Below are 15,603 nucleotides of genomic sequence, written 5' to 3'. Positions count from 1 at the left end.
ACAGAAGTTTGCTTTTCTGGTAGGTCACATAATGAGTATGACTCCTGAACAGCTTCAGGCTTGGCGTTGGGAGAGAGAAATTGATGAGAGAAATCGCCCACTTTCTGATGAAGAATTAGATGCTATGTTTCCAGAAGGATATAAGGTAAATAACATGGAATATGAATGTGATGGTTTTTAGGATATAAAATAGGAATTTTATTTTAAGTATTTTTTTCAAGAAATTTACAGGTCAAGTTTGCACTGGCCTTGTCTAAACCTCTTAATACCATTATATTCTTTCAGCTGTTTCCAAGTATATTTCAGTTCCAAAAAGTAATAGGAGTGAAAATAAATTACATGGAACTTTTTATTACTTTTGGAAGGTGAGAAATCTCATGGACTTCTAGGACCATATACTTTGAGAAGTGCTGCTTTGGGGATATGGGATAGCTTGCTGCTTCAGTTTATTAGTGAGCCCAGGATTAAGCTCACATTGGTTAGCATTATTTAACTTAGTGCCTCACAAGATTTTGTGTATTTAACAAGTTCATGGATTGCCAGTGAACACAGAATATTCTCTCTTTACCATAGCAATTTGAAGTTCTAGGTCCCTGGGGCTCAAGGATCACCATTTGCTAGTCTGAAGACAGTCTGTGCATGTAGATGGTGTCATAACCAGGGCTGGAACCTACATCATTTATGGCCTTTTCGGAGCCTTTTCTGCCAATGCCCATTGCTTTTTAACAGTTTATAATGTATTTTTCCCCTTATTAGGTTTGTTTTAAGGTGTTTAAGTATTACGAATTTCTGCTTTATAACGTTTTGTAGTCTCCACATAAAGTAGGTGTAGACATATTCTGCACCTGTGTTGACTACCTATGTTGTCAGTTGCAGTCATTGATTTCCTTTATAGAAACAGGAGGGGGGAAAATCCTCTTTAGTGAATCTTCAGTGAAATTTCTTTGACTTATTCAAATGGTGTGTATTTTACAAGGCTTTGGTAAATGTTTTTAGTTTGCATGCATTGATTTCTGTAAAGCGACTTAAATATTTAAGACTTGATTTTTGGTGTGATGATTTTTATTTTAAAACCAACATGTTTATATATGTTAATGTTTGAGAGTGGTCAGAATTTTATAATATGCTTCATTTTCCTAAATTTCCCACAGTCCTAATATACTTAAATCTTATTAACAGATGAGAAATATGAATATTTGTCATATATATTTTAAACTTACAGTCAAGATAGAGAAATGGGATCGATAGTAGTAATTCCTATCTCCAAGCAAAAAGCTTCCTAGCTAATAAACTGTAAAATATTTTTTAAGTGCAAATGTTGTTAATTCATCTTTGGTTTGTCAAGAAAATCCTAAACTGTCTTTTTAACTATCTTAGGTACTTCCTCCTCCAGCTGGTTATGTTCCTATTCGAACTCCAGCTCGAAAGCTCACGGCCACTCCAACACCTTTGGGTGGCATGACTGGTTTCCACATGCAAACTGAAGATAGAACTATGAAAAGTGTCAACGACCAGCCATCTGGAAATCTTCCCTTTTTAAAACCTGACGATATTCAGTACTTTGATAAACTTTTGGTAAGTGATAATAGTAGAAATAAAATAATACCTTTATTTAGGGATTTCAAGTCATAATATCTCAGTCCATCTTTAAATTACTTTCTTTTTACTGTATTAGGTTGATGTTGATGAATCAACACTTAGTCCAGAAGAGCAAAAAGAGAGAAAAATAATGAAACTGCTTTTAAAAATTAAGAATGGTACACCTCCAATGAGAAAGGTAAGTGCCAGTTCATTAAGTCATCATCTTACAAGTTTATGTTTAGAAATGTATTTCTCTCTTCAGCTTTACAATGGGCATAGTATGAGTGAAATAAAGGTATGTAATAAGAAGGACCTTGCTTTTTAATCAAGGAATTTTATGCTAATAGAGATACTGAAAAATTAGATTCTTTCTTTTTATCAAGGCATTTAAAACATGCTGAAGACTCAAGGAAATTAGTGGGATTATGTGAGGAATTGTAATAGTATCCTATATGGCTTGAAGATTGGCAATCTTTTACAGGGAGATTAAGGAATTTTATAACTCCAGTGGCTCCATTGTTCTGTTACCCTTTATTAACTGAAACATTGAACTTCTGTCATAGGAATTCACACTTGAAACACCTTTTATTCTTTTTCTCCCCCAGGCTGCATTGCGTCAGATTACTGATAAAGCTCGTGAATTTGGAGCTGGTCCTTTGTTTAATCAGATTCTTCCTCTACTGATGTCTCCTACACTTGAGGATCAAGAACGTCATTTACTTGTCAAAGTTATTGATAGAATATTATACAAACTTGATGACTTAGTTCGACCATATGTGCATAAGGTTTGTTATTCTCAAGTAGTGTTTCTAGTGGTTTGATTTTTTTAATATGAAAGGAATTAATGAATTTTTTCTTTTACTAACTTACATGTATTTGTGCAATTTAAAATTTCTTTAAAAAGCAATAGCTAATGCTATACATTCACAATAAAAAGGGAAATTTTACTGGCTTGCAAGACAGAGTTATCAATGTCCAATTTACATGTCTTCCCGACATTTTTCTTTTCACAAGCATGCATCACACATATAAAAATATGTGTATAGATAAGACGTAACATTTTGCCCTCTTTACTAACATGGATTCATACTACTACTCACTTTTTTCATTTGCTTGATTGCTATTAGATTAGGGTGAGAAAATTGGTTTCTATAGCATGGCTTTTAGTGTTAACCATTTGTTTTTGCTTGTGGCAGTTATGGATTAGAATTCTAAATTGCAGCCCAGCCCATGTGCTCAGTGATTGAGCACTGACCCGTGAACCAGGAGGTCACGATCATCTCCCCCAGTAGGGGGCAGGCAGCCGATCAGTGATTCTCTCATCATTGATGTTTCTCTCTCTCCTCCTCCCTTCCTCTCTCTGAAACCAGTAGAATTAAAACGTGCAGATGTATGATTTTTTAAAAAAACAAAATAAATTTTCTAGTAAAATGAGTTTTATATACTTGTGATTTTAGATTACATAAATTACATGCTTTAATAAATTTTCCTAAATGTATTTAATTCTATTACAAGGGTGGCATTGGTAATTGGTGTAGAAATTCAGCTCCTTCTCTTTTTCAGATCCTTGTGGTCATTGAACCATTGCTGATTGATGAAGATTACTATGCTAGAGTGGAAGGCCGAGAGATTATCTCTAATTTGGCAAAGGTATTTGCATTATATTTCTAGAGAAGAAAGTTTTGTATCTGTTGATGGGATTATTTGATTTGCAAAGAAGTGTTGAGGGTTAATGTTATCTACTCATGACTATCTTTTTTTTTTTTTTTTTTTACCTTTTAGGCTGCTGGTCTGGCTACTATGATCTCTACCATGAGACCCGATATAGATAATATGGATGAATATGTTCGTAACACAACAGCTAGAGCTTTTGCTGTTGTAGCTTCTGCCCTGGGCATTCCTTCACTGTTGCCCTTCTTAAAAGCTGTGTGCAAAAGCAAGAAGTCCTGGCAAGCAAGACACACTGGTATTAAGATTGTACAGCAGATAGCTATTCTTATGGGCTGTGCCATCTTACCACATCTCAGAAGTTTAGTTGAAATCATTGAACACGGTAAGTGGTTATATAAATTTGTCTATCTTTATAAGACAGGTGTCCTAAATTTGGGATTCCTGATTTGGATTGATAAATGGAAGGGCTTTAACTGCACCAACACCATAAAGTTTATAATGGGATTTATAATATTTATCTGCTAATAGGCTGCAGGTTATTATGGCTTTTGCCTAATTTTATCTAAAGTGAACAGATTCTGCAGTTAGGTTTATTGCTAGGTTATGTGGAAATTAAGTAACGTTGTTGCTTAGTTAAAACATGTATTTGGTTTTATAGGTCTTGTGGATGAGCAGCAGAAAGTTCGGACCATCAGTGCTTTGGCCATTGCTGCCTTGGCTGAAGCAGCAACTCCTTACGGTATCGAATCTTTTGATTCTGTGTTAAAGCCTCTATGGAAGGGTATCCGCCAGCACAGAGGAAAGGTAGATCCACCAATTAGATTTCTTCTTCCTACTCATTGAAGCTAAGGCAACGTAAATCCGATTTACTAAGTACATGTTTATTTTAAAATAGGGTCTGGCTGCCTTCTTAAAGGCTATTGGGTATCTTATTCCTCTCATGGATGCAGAATATGCCAACTACTATACTAGAGAAGTGATGTTAATCCTTATCCGAGAATTCCAGTCTCCTGATGAAGAAATGAAGAAAATTGTGCTGAAGGTAATTGTCCCAAATTGTTGTTGTTAGAGAGTTTTAAAGCATTTTTTAAAAACTTACAAATTAAACCAGGACTGTGTTTACAGTTAATTGTTTTTTAACCTTTTAGGTGGTAAAGCAGTGCTGTGGAACAGATGGTGTAGAAGCAAACTACATTAAAACAGAGATTCTTCCTCCCTTTTTTAAACACTTCTGGCAACACAGAATGGCTTTAGATAGAAGAAATTATCGACAGGTAAGCTTTGATTATTAAAAAAAAAATAAAATCCTTTCAACTGACTTAATATTTTGTTTGAATGCATGTTACATATTATTTTTTTGCCCTGATTACCTCATAGTTTGTATGTGCTTGATTGTGAAAGGAGATGGGTTTTAGTCCGGTTAACTTCCATATTGATGGTGCATTCTAGTGTACATAAGCCAACTATGAATTGATGTCTTTGTCTGGTTAACGAAATGCTTGGTCTGGCTGGGGGAACATTAACGTAATCTTACCTTAAATCGCCTTGACTTAGACTCAAGTGTAAATTACTGTGGTTATCTTTCTCTTAAAGGTTTAGAAATAGAAGTTGATGGTTCTCAGCATGCTCACTAGCTGAATAGTATTTTTAGAATTTTTGCTTTTCATGTTGTCTATTTCCTTTGAAGAACAATAAATTCAATGTCTCTCCCCCCGCCCCCCCCTTTAGTTAGTTGATACTACTGTGGAGTTGGCTAACAAAGTAGGAGCAGCAGAAATTATATCCAGGATCGTGGATGATCTGAAAGATGAAGCTGAACAGTACAGAAAAATGGTAATGGAAACAATTGAGAAGATTATGGGCAACTTGGGAGCAGCAGATATTGATCACAAACTTGAAGAACAACTGATTGATGGCATTCTTTATGCTTTTCAAGAACAGACTACAGAGGTAATGATACTAATTAGGACAAGTTGCCACTGACTTTCATACTATAAAAAAAGCATGTTATTTACCAGCACATAACTAAAGAGTAATTGAATTTGAAATAATTTTTAAGTGTTCATGTTCTCTTTCAGTTAGCTATGTGGAAACATTCTACCTCAAATTTTTAGATTTCATTTTGTTTATTTTTTTTTTTTTAGGACTCGGTAATGTTGAACGGGTTTGGCACAGTGGTCAATGCTCTTGGCAAACGGGTGAAACCTTACTTGCCTCAGATCTGTGGTACAGTTTTGTGGCGTTTAAATAACAAATCTGCAAAAGTTAGGCAACAGGCAGCTGACTTGATCTCTCGAACTGCTGTTGTTATGAAGACTTGCCAAGAGGTAAACTTTTATGTCAGATTCTTATTTCTTCACCATGTAGTTTAATGTGAATAGTAACCTTTTAACATTATTTTCTTTATTACAGGAAAAACTGATGGGGCACTTGGGTGTTGTTTTGTATGAGTATTTGGGTGAAGAGTACCCTGAAGTATTGGGCAGCATTCTTGGAGCCCTGAAGGCCATTGTAAATGTAATAGGTATGGAATTTGCTGATCATGTAAGAATTTTCTTGTTTTGGTTTTTAACTTTCTTTTATTTTTTAAGTAAATTACTGAATCATACTTGGGAGTTGAGTAATGATTTCAGGTACCTTTTTTTAAAGCACTTCAAAATGATAGTTAAGTCAGGGGGTGATGTCACAATAGTCTTATCTCCCAAACCCATTTATATTTTACTTAGAAAAGCAGGCAAGTTTAGGAACTGCAGGAGAGGTGGGGGTAGTCACAGCTCAAAAAGTGTCTTGCCTGAAATATATTTGGGAGCAGGAGGACAACGCTGAAGTTTTAATTTAATTTTTGGATGAAGTATATATCTATTCAACCTTAAATTAATAAGTGCTGATGGCAGTTTTTTCTGCTTTCTTTCAAGTGTGAGGTATTAAATAGATATGCATAACCAGGGAGAAAAGTGAATTGTTCAAGTTGTTTATCTTATTTTTATTTATATCCAACTCTTTAAAACCATTCAGTTTTCTAACCCAAACTAAAACCTAGTATATTACATTTACTTTTGGGTATTTTATTTTTTAAGTTCAGTATGATGAAATAAATGGTCTTTTGTGTTTAATCCTTCATTGTAATTGAATATGACTATTGCAAAAGTAACTTCTGTAGGGCATAAATAACCTAGCAGGAAGTTAAGATTGCTGGCTGTGACAGCCACTGTTTCCTTTTAGGAAAGGGTTTTTATGCAATATAGGACATCTTTCAACTATTGCACTTCCATACAATCCCCAGTTCAGTCTTGTCCTATACTTAAAGGTATACTTGGCCACTTGTGGGGCTCTAGTTTGCAGGGAGTTGTTAACCACATTGTGGGTAAGGGAAATATGGGAAAGGCCATGGAGAGAGAATCAGAGCAAGCAATTTTAGTTAAAGCAGGAGCCCCTGCCAGCTGCCTCCTTTTTTTTCTCTTCGTAGGTGTAAATACCATCCAGGTGTGCCCTGCATTGCAGGGAGACTGGAGATCTGTTTGTTTTGCAGTTAAAGGGTAAGGGGGCCCTTTCTGGAAAATTTTGCTTTAATTTACATGTCTACTTCTGGCTTACATTGTGTATGGCCAGAACATAAGCCGTCCCCATATTTAAATGTCAGTGCACAAAATACATTTCAGAACCAAATAAAACTTTTTTTGTTGTTGAATATCCATCATTCTTTAAATCACCACTAATTTCTTTCATTTCTATGCATAATCAGAAATTGTTAATAAAGAGTTAATGACAATTCTAAGTCTGGTCAGAATCTGGGCCTTTTTCTTTTCATAGGCAGCTGTAAGTTTATATTTATTCCTGGTCACATACATTATATTGCCAAGTAAAAGGTAAAAAGAACAGAGATTGCGTTTCAGATGTTAATTGACAGTGTGTTGGCTCTATTGAATAGGCATGCATAAGATGACTCCACCAATTAAAGATCTGCTGCCTAGACTCACTCCCATCTTAAAGAACAGGCATGAAAAAGTACAGGAGAATTGCATTGATCTTGTTGGGCGTATTGCTGACAGGTGAGAGATTAAACATTTTTATAGGCATTATTGGTTTTCATAGTTAAACACGTTATTTACTTTGCAAGTTTGCGTAACATTGCTAATGTAAGTATATATGGTTAGGTTATCAGTATTAATATTTTCAGTGAAATTTCAATTTAGATGGTACTGCGGGGTTAGCAATATAGTTTTAAGACAATAATCCTCTCTGAAGAGTAATAATTTTTTATTTAATGCTTAAAGTGAGTTGGTAATTGTGTTTTGAGAACTGGATTTGTAAATTTACCTTTTAAGGCTTACTGTCACAAAAATTTAACTTTTTTTTTTTTTTTTTTAGGGGAGCTGAATATGTGTCAGCAAGGGAGTGGATGAGGATTTGCTTTGAGCTTTTGGAGCTCTTAAAAGCTCACAAAAAAGCTATTCGTAGAGCCACAGTCAACACATTTGGTTATATTGCAAAGGCCATCGGGTGAGTACTATTTACTTCCATATATGTGTGTATATATATATTCTTAATCCTCACCCAAGGATATTTTTCTGTTTGTTTTTAGAGAGAGTGAAAGGGAAGGAGGAGTGGGGAGATAGAGAAAGAGAAACATCAATGTGAGAGGGACACATCAATTGGTTGCCTCCCTCACACCCCTGACTCAGGGCCCAGAATCGAACCCTTGACCCTTCGGTCTGTGGGCCAACGCTCTAACCGTTGAGCAAAACCAGCCAGGGCATCCATGTATGTATGTATGTATGTATGTATTTTGGTGATGTTGAAAAAATGCTTCTATTTCTGTAGAAATTTCTTTTAAGGCATAATGTGAGTAATGCAGTTGTGAAAGTACTTCATTTAACCACTAACCTTCAGTTATTGAAATTTTAAATTGAGTTAAAACAGGTGGGAGGTTTTAATTTAATCAGTTATTTTCAGAGAGGGAAACTACAACTCTCAAAATAATTTCAAATTTTTGTTGGTGCTTTTTTGCTTGAAATATTAAGGGCCCATTCTTAATTTAAAAATCAGCATAATTCAGGGCTCATGTTAGTGTTTTTAAAATATCTTTAAAAATTAATCCACAGACAACTGAATTATAGCTATTTTATTAATAAATCTAAGGTTATTTGCTTCCATTTTTGTCAGAACCAAACTACAGTCACTGGAGAAAAATGAGGTACTACATGTACCATGTGGCTTGTTAGTAACAAAATATTTTCAAGCAATAAAACATAGCTAAAGTCATATTAATCAGATGAAGTCTTCCACCACCCCCCTTTTGGCAACACTATATTTACTTAGCGTTAATGTAGTCAAGAAATTTGCAATGAATACCTGTTGTGCTAATGTTTAGCCCCTATGTCCCTTTAACACATTACACTTTCTGTCCAGAAGACTAAAGAGGCTGGGCGCTCAACGTGTTAAGCTTGAGGTAGAATAACGCTTAAAGGAGGAGGATGCTTACAGTGAATGTGTTTGGGGGGAAGATAGAAAGGGAAGATGCTGTGTGTTGTGCCATGGGAGGCCTCAGTGTGGCTCTTACTGTAAGGTTGCCTTACTCCAGTGTCCGTGGTTTGAACACTCAAATAATCAATCTGAACGTGGAATGGAATTTTTTTATATTTCAAGAAATTTACTAAAGACTCAAAATTACATTTGAAAGTGAATACATTTGAATTTTTCTTGAAAACGGGACATTTTAATTTAAATGAAGTTCTTAAGTAGAAACAGTGCCAGTGACTTTAAAGTATTATGTTTTATTATAAAATTACTGAGTTCCCAGTGATTACTTACCACAGTTTCATTTCTTTGCATTTTTCTTCTCCCTCTAAAAAAAAGTTTTGACCTGTAATCTAACATTTGCTGACATTTATTTTTTTCAGCCCTCATGATGTGTTGGCTACACTTTTAAACAACCTCAAAGTTCAGGAAAGGCAGAACAGAGTTTGTACCACTGTAGCAATAGCTATTGTCGCTGAAACGTGTTCACCCTTCACAGTGCTCCCTGCCTTAATGAATGAATACAGAGTTCCTGAACTCAATGTTCAAAACGGAGTGTTAAAGTCACTCTCCTTCTTGTTCGAATATATCGGTGAAATGGGAAAGGACTACATTTACGCTGTAACACCATTACTTGAAGATGCTTTAATGGATAGGTAAGTGACTTGAATGAAGTGCAAGAAAATATGTGACCTGTTTGTCATGATGTGTTAAAGGGGAATGCTCCCCTGAATGAAACTGTAAATATGACTATTGTTATCTTCAAGTAATATAAATGCTGCAAGGACCCCCTTCCCTTTCATATGTTAGACTGAAAACATTTTGAAAACCAGCAATTGATCAACTTTTGTTTCAAAAATTAACTGGTCGTAATAATTAGAGGAGAAGGAGCATGGCCTTATTGGTGTGGCAGAGACCCGATCTTTTTAGCTTTTGTTATTGCAGATGAAGCAAAGATTTCTGTTAGTCTTTTGAACTACTGAACATAGCTGGCCAGAGCCACACTGTTCCCATTGTATGCCCCAAATTATTCAGATGGTGACCACTGATACACTACTGCTTGAGTTATTTGACAGTAGATTCCTGGTACCTTTAACCATCTAGGACTAACATAGTTTTTAAACACAAAAATGACATGTAAGGAAAAGTTTAAGGTCTAAGTAGTAAGGGACTGTTTCACTGCCAGTATTTTTCAGGAAAAATAAGTTACTCAAATTAGAGCTCATTCATTTAGTTACTTGTTTACAAATTCAAGTTACTTGTTAATGATCTTACGAAAGGGAGACTTAACAGACTCAATAAGTTACCACAAGTAACTTGCAAGGCCTGGGGACAGAATAAGAATCATGTTCTTTGTAAGCCTGCCCAGCTGGAGCTAGTAAAGTAGGAGTAAATCATACTTAACTCCATATTCTTCAGTGAGATGTGTCTGCGCGTCAGAGTGCATTCACTATTCACTGATATGTGACTGCAGTTAAAAATCATGTGGAGGGGTGACAAAGTTGTAGAAAATTACTAAGTGAAAAGGAAAAATAGTTGGGAAATCTATTAATGAGGAATACTGCCTTGCTATGTATGAAGCTTAATATATTAAACACGAGAGGCCCAGTGCATGAAATTCATACACTGGTGGGGGGCAGTGGTCTCCAGCCTGGCTTGTGCCCTCTCACAGTGCGGGAGCCCCGCGATGGATCGCCCAGAGAGGTAAGGCCCCGCTGACCCATCCGGAGCTCCTTGATGGATTGCCCCAAAGAGGTAGGCCGGAGCCGGGGTCCTGTCTCAGCGGGGCCAAGGGAACCCCGGCGGAGGCTGTGCGGAGTGGCTGCCAGGCCCCGCCTCTGCTGTGTGTGCAGCCATCTTGTGATGGTGTGAGGGCATCATGGCATGAGGACCACGTAGGCTTTTTAAAAAAATATATTTTCTTCATTTTTTTTTACAGAGAGGAAGTGAGAGGCATAGAGAGTTAGAAACATCGATGAGAGAAACATCAATCAGCTGCCTCCTGCATACCCCCTACTGGGGATGTGCCTGCAAGGAAGGTACATGCCCTTGACCAGAATTGAACCTGGGACTTTTCAGTCCGCAGGCCGATGCTCTATCCACCGAGCCAAACCGGTTAGGGCCTAGGCTTTTATTAGTAAGATTATTATAGTAGACTAGAGGCCCAATTGCACAAAATTTGTGCAAGAGTAGGCCTTCCTTTCCCTGGCTGCCAGCACCAGCTTCCTTCTGGCACTCAGGACCCGGGTTTCCCTCCCAGAGGGAGGCCCCGCTCACCTGCCACAGCCTGCCAGTCAGTTCCAGCCACAGAGGCCTGCCTCAGCCCTCACAGCTCTAGCTTCATCTGGAAGGTTGTCCAGAAGGACATCTGGTCTAATTAGCATATTATGTTTTTATTATTATAGATAAAAGAAATAAGGATACTAGCAAAGTTCAAGTATTTTTTTTTTTTTTTCCTATCTTTAAGATACTCTTTCTTGCTACCTTTGAGGGCAAAGAGCATGAACTCATTTTTATGTCCCAGTCATTCTGCTGTTCGGTCGATTTGCATATTAGGCTTTTATTATATAGGATTTTAAATCTTTACCTGAAGTTATTTTTCCCATTGATTTTGAGAGAGAGGGAAAGACAGGAGAAATATCGATGTGAGAGAAACATTGATTGGTTGCCTCCTGCATGCACACTGACCAGGGCCCAGTCTGGGGAGGAGTCTGCAAGTGAGGTATGTGCCCTTGGCTGGAATTGAACCCGGGACCCTTCAGTCTGCAAGCCCACACTTTATTCACTGGGCCAAACTGCTAGGGCACCAAATTGCGTTCTTGAATGAAACTTAAAACATATGAGGTGTCAGGAATTTGATTTTAATTTTGTTACCTATTTTATCCCAGTATTGAATTACTTTTAAAGATTTTCTATTTGTAGAGTTTAAGATGAGATATTACTGTTATTCATTTAGTAGCATACTAAAATGTACACTGCACAAGGCTCTCACAGTCTTACTCTTTTCAAAGGTCTGTTAGAAAATAATGGCTTATTTTTAAGCCTTGGTGAGATTTGAGTTGTTAGAAGTTCTCAAGTAGAACCATTGGTCACTCTAAAAGCTTTCCATATCAGATGTCAGGTGTGAGGAGCACTCTCTTCCATGCACTGAACTTCAGTTAGTTTCTAATGGGCTGGTGAATACTTGCAGTAAAACGACTGTATCTAACAAAGAGCTTTTTTCCATTGCAGAGACCTTGTACACAGACAGACGGCTAGTGCGGTGGTGCAACACATGTCCCTGGGGGTTTATGGATTTGGTTGTGAGGATTCGCTGAATCACTTGTTGAACTATGTATGGCCCAATGTGTTTGAGACATCTCCCCATGTGATTCAGGCAGTTATGGGAGCCCTGGAGGGCTTGAGAGTTGCTATTGGACCATGTAGAATGTTGCAGTATTGTTTACAGGTAGGTTAAAGATTTTAAAAAGATTACTCAAATGAAAAAAGTAATTTAGTTGATTTAAGTCACTGTTCCTAATTTTTAATAGGGTACATTGTGCCAAATGGGACAACAGTTGTGGGGAAGGGGGAATTAGATTTTAGTCTTTGCTCACTGCAGTTTTGTGCAGTTCTGTCTTAAAGGGAAATGTTTGGAATCATGTATTTATGGTTTGTTGTGTTAAGGTTGTGTATGTTCTTTGAAAATTGAAATAATGAATCTTTTAATTATTCTAGGGTTTGTTTCACCCAGCTCGGAAGGTCAGAGATGTGTATTGGAAAATTTACAACTCCATCTACATTGGTTCACAGGATGCTCTCATAGCACATTACCCAAGAATCTACAATGACGATAAGAACACCTATATTCGTTATGAACTTGACTATATCTTATAATTTTGTTTATTTTGTGTTTAATGCACAGCTATTTCACACCTTATACTTGCTTTGACTTGGTGATGTACACTTGTAAACATTGCAGATGAGCATAAAACTGGTCCTAGAGGAAGAGCTAGACATCCAGTAGCATGATTTTTAAATAACCTGTCTTTGTTGTTGATGTTAAACAGTAAATGCCAGTAGTGACCAAGAACACAGGGACTACACACACTATTCTGGAGGGATTTCATTTTTAATTCATCTTTATGAAGATTTAGAATTCATTCCTTGTGTTTAAAGGGAATGTTTGAGAAATAAAACATTTGTGTACAAAATGCTAACTTGTGTGTGTTTTTTGAACATGACTTGTAAAATGCGGGAACTTTGATAAAGTATTGGTTTGTGTAGCATAAATGGCTTAATTTCATTTCCTGTCACCTGATTTATAGAAAGTAGCAGAATATAAACTATATAAAGTGATATGGTGTCTTTGTCAAATGTTATTGTTCTGTTGATAATGACAATGAGGAAAGTAGCTATTGGGGTGTTCATCTCAAATTAGCACAATTGTTCCATCACCATAGAAAATATATCACCTTTGCTGAACTGTCTTGAATATTATTATTTTGCACTTACATAGCGCCTTTCATCTCTTGAATTCTCAAAATGCTTTATGAACACGTTTAAGGAAAGTGATTCAAGTCATGTCCAGCTGTTGATGAGTCTGTGTTTAGGAAGGGGAGGAGGTGTCTTTTTAAAACCGCTTTCTACCTGTTCGGAGTGAGGCTCCCTAAGGAATGCTACTGGAACAAGCCAGTCTGGGCTCTTTTCCATGTCATAAGCCACTGCTCAACCATGTGTTCAGTAAGCACCTGCTGAGCACCTGCTGTGTACCAGCCACTGTGCTTAGTGTAGGGGATGCAAAGGTGCCTTTACCTGCCCCTGGCCCTGGATGCAGTTTAATGGGGAAGGGGAGAGACATCTAGGTACATGTTACGTATTCCGTGCTGTGATACACAATTGCAGCAGCTGAAATGTCTGCTTAGTTTTGCATTTAGTAATTTAGATAAATTGGTGTATAGAGGTCAAGCATAAACTGAAATGCCATGAAGGTCTAGAGGAACCAAGCATTTAGGCAATAATTAGTGTTTTTTGGCAAGTATTTTAAGTATATTTTTAGCTTTTCCTAATTTCCTGGCTTTAGTCCTTTTCTACCCATGGCTGTTCTGTTTTGTCTCCCTATGCTAGCCCTTCTGTGAACTCTTAAGGGGAACTAAGACTCTGCAGCAGCAGCACATGCGTAGGAGACTGCCACTGTAAGTAGAATCGCACCGGGACTAGGAGGTTTGTTCCTTGACCTGCTAACGCCCAGGACCCCTGCTTTGAAGGCTTCCACGAGAAACAGCTGGTAATTGGCTGACTTACAAAATCAATACTGAGCGTTAGTTGACTCTCCAGGAAGAATTTGTAACTTCTTATGTTCCTTGTAGAAAATAACTTTGTGACAACAGGTCAGTATGTACTAAACCACAATTTCCAAAATCATTTTTTCTAAGAAGTTTTTGCAACTTGAAATCTTGCTGTTCTCTATAGTTTCTGACAGATGGCTTTCGGTAATTAGTAATCATGAAAATGAAAGAACACAATTAGATTTCCAAGCCAAAATTTGATTTTAAATAAGTCTTGGGGGAATTTAGTTGTATTTTCACGTCAAGTACTTCTATAACTTCAGTTTGCTTGGACCCACGTTTTTATGGAAAATATCAATGCTTTGTGGACAGAGGCACTGTGGAGCAAAAGAGACTACTAGCCACCTTAAGTGACTTTTTACTGATGCAAATAGTTTGAGGACAGAGATGAAGGAAATACTGAAGGCTACGACCTTCATAGTTGGGACCAAATAGAGGCTCACAGATACTGCATTATTTTACATGCTTGTTGAATAACGAAAGCATTTTGTGATACGTGAAAGACGCTATGTGAAGTTTATCTTTCAGAAACTTCCTTTTGCACTTTCTTTTGGTGTGTCTTAAAGCCAAACTTAAACAGGAAGAAATTAATGTTCTTAAGGGAACCGTGGGTGGGTCTTTCTGTGGGCTTTTGTTGGTTTTTCTGTAGGCCCTCGAATGGAATTGGTCTCTTCGGCTGTTCAATTTTTTTCATATTGTATTTTTAAAATTTGTTGTATGGTGCCATGTGAGCATCACGTACCACCAAATGAATAAACTTATTATATCTAAAGTCTTTAGACCAGTTTTTTATTGTAGTGGACTCTGTTACTGTCGAACTACACTCTGTTGTGGTTGTGCCGTTTTAATAATACCTCTTCGGGTTGTTTTTCCAAACAAGGGAACTTAAAAGTTGAAAAACCAAATAAGAAACTGAAAAAATTGCAGCCATATAGGTTTCTAATGCCTTTTAAATCCCAAAAGGTTAAAAGAAGCAGAAACGACAGCGCAGGGTTTTTCAACCTTGGCATTATCGACATTTGGGCCAGATAAATCTTCACTGGGGAGTGCCGTCTTGGGCATTGCAGGGTGTGGAGCAGCATCGCTGGTCTTTACCCACTAGATGCCAGTAGCATCCCCACACCAGCTGTGACTGCCAAGCATGGCTCCAGATAACTGCCTTAAGGGAGAGGATTGCTGAAGCAGGACTCAGGATGGGTAAAATTAGAGCATATCATTTAGACGGTGCTGCCTAGGAAGTAACTAGAAATACGATTTCACAAACACTGAAGACACACACCTTGGGTAAAGCTCTGCATCAGTCCCAGGGAAAGCAAGTTGAAAATGTGTTCATCGCTGCCTCTGCAGGAGCCAGCGCGGGGGCGGCAGCAGAGGGTGGCTGGGTTCTCTGGGAGGGGGTGTGGTATGGCTGGAGGAGGACAGGCAGGGCAGAGACCCTTTCTCCTTAAAAGGGTGTGGATAGGAAGCCACAAAGTGTAATGATTTGCAGGGCAGTCAAGGGGATTTA

The 15,603-nt window shown here is 37.5% G+C and overlaps 1 protein-coding gene across 5 annotated transcripts in view; it reads left to right on the top strand.

Annotated features, from left to right (window-relative positions):
- Positions 1-14,868, top strand: part of SF3B1 (splicing factor 3b subunit 1) — a 33,766-nt gene extending 18,898 nt beyond the window's left edge. For 3 of the 5 annotated variants that reach the window (XR_013960718.1, XR_013960719.1, XR_013960720.1), the window contains 3 exons: positions 24-145; positions 1,378-1,575; positions 1,676-1,712. Coding sequence is in view for 2 of the 5 variants with exons in the window: in XM_080670817.1 (XP_080526943.1) it covers positions 24-145; positions 1,378-1,575; positions 1,676-1,777; positions 2,187-2,366; positions 3,145-3,231; positions 3,364-3,634; positions 3,911-4,056; positions 4,148-4,294; positions 4,401-4,526; positions 4,981-5,202; positions 5,397-5,579; positions 5,665-5,776; positions 7,181-7,301; positions 7,621-7,752; positions 9,153-9,425; positions 12,001-12,217; positions 12,487-12,645 (2,798 nt within the window). In the remaining 3 variants the exon portion in view is untranslated. Of the gene's footprint in view, positions 1-23; positions 146-1,377; positions 1,576-1,675; positions 1,778-2,186; positions 2,367-3,144; positions 3,232-3,363; positions 3,635-3,910; positions 4,057-4,147; positions 4,295-4,400; positions 4,527-4,980; positions 5,203-5,396; positions 5,580-5,664; positions 5,777-7,180; positions 7,302-7,620; positions 7,753-9,152; positions 9,426-12,000; positions 12,218-12,486 lie in introns of those variants that run through there. The other 2 variants (XM_080670817.1, XM_080670816.1) reach the window with 1 other exon arrangement.
- The last annotated feature ends 735 nt before the right edge of the window (positions 14,869-15,603 follow it).

The sequence above is a fragment of the Plecotus auritus genome (assembly GCF_963455305.1).
Source record: "Plecotus auritus genome assembly, chromosome: 5".
Classification (NCBI taxonomy): Eukaryota; Metazoa; Chordata; class Mammalia; order Chiroptera; family Vespertilionidae; genus Plecotus; species Plecotus auritus.
Note: the sequence above shows the minus strand (reverse complement) of the source record. Positions and strands in the feature narration are given on the sequence as shown.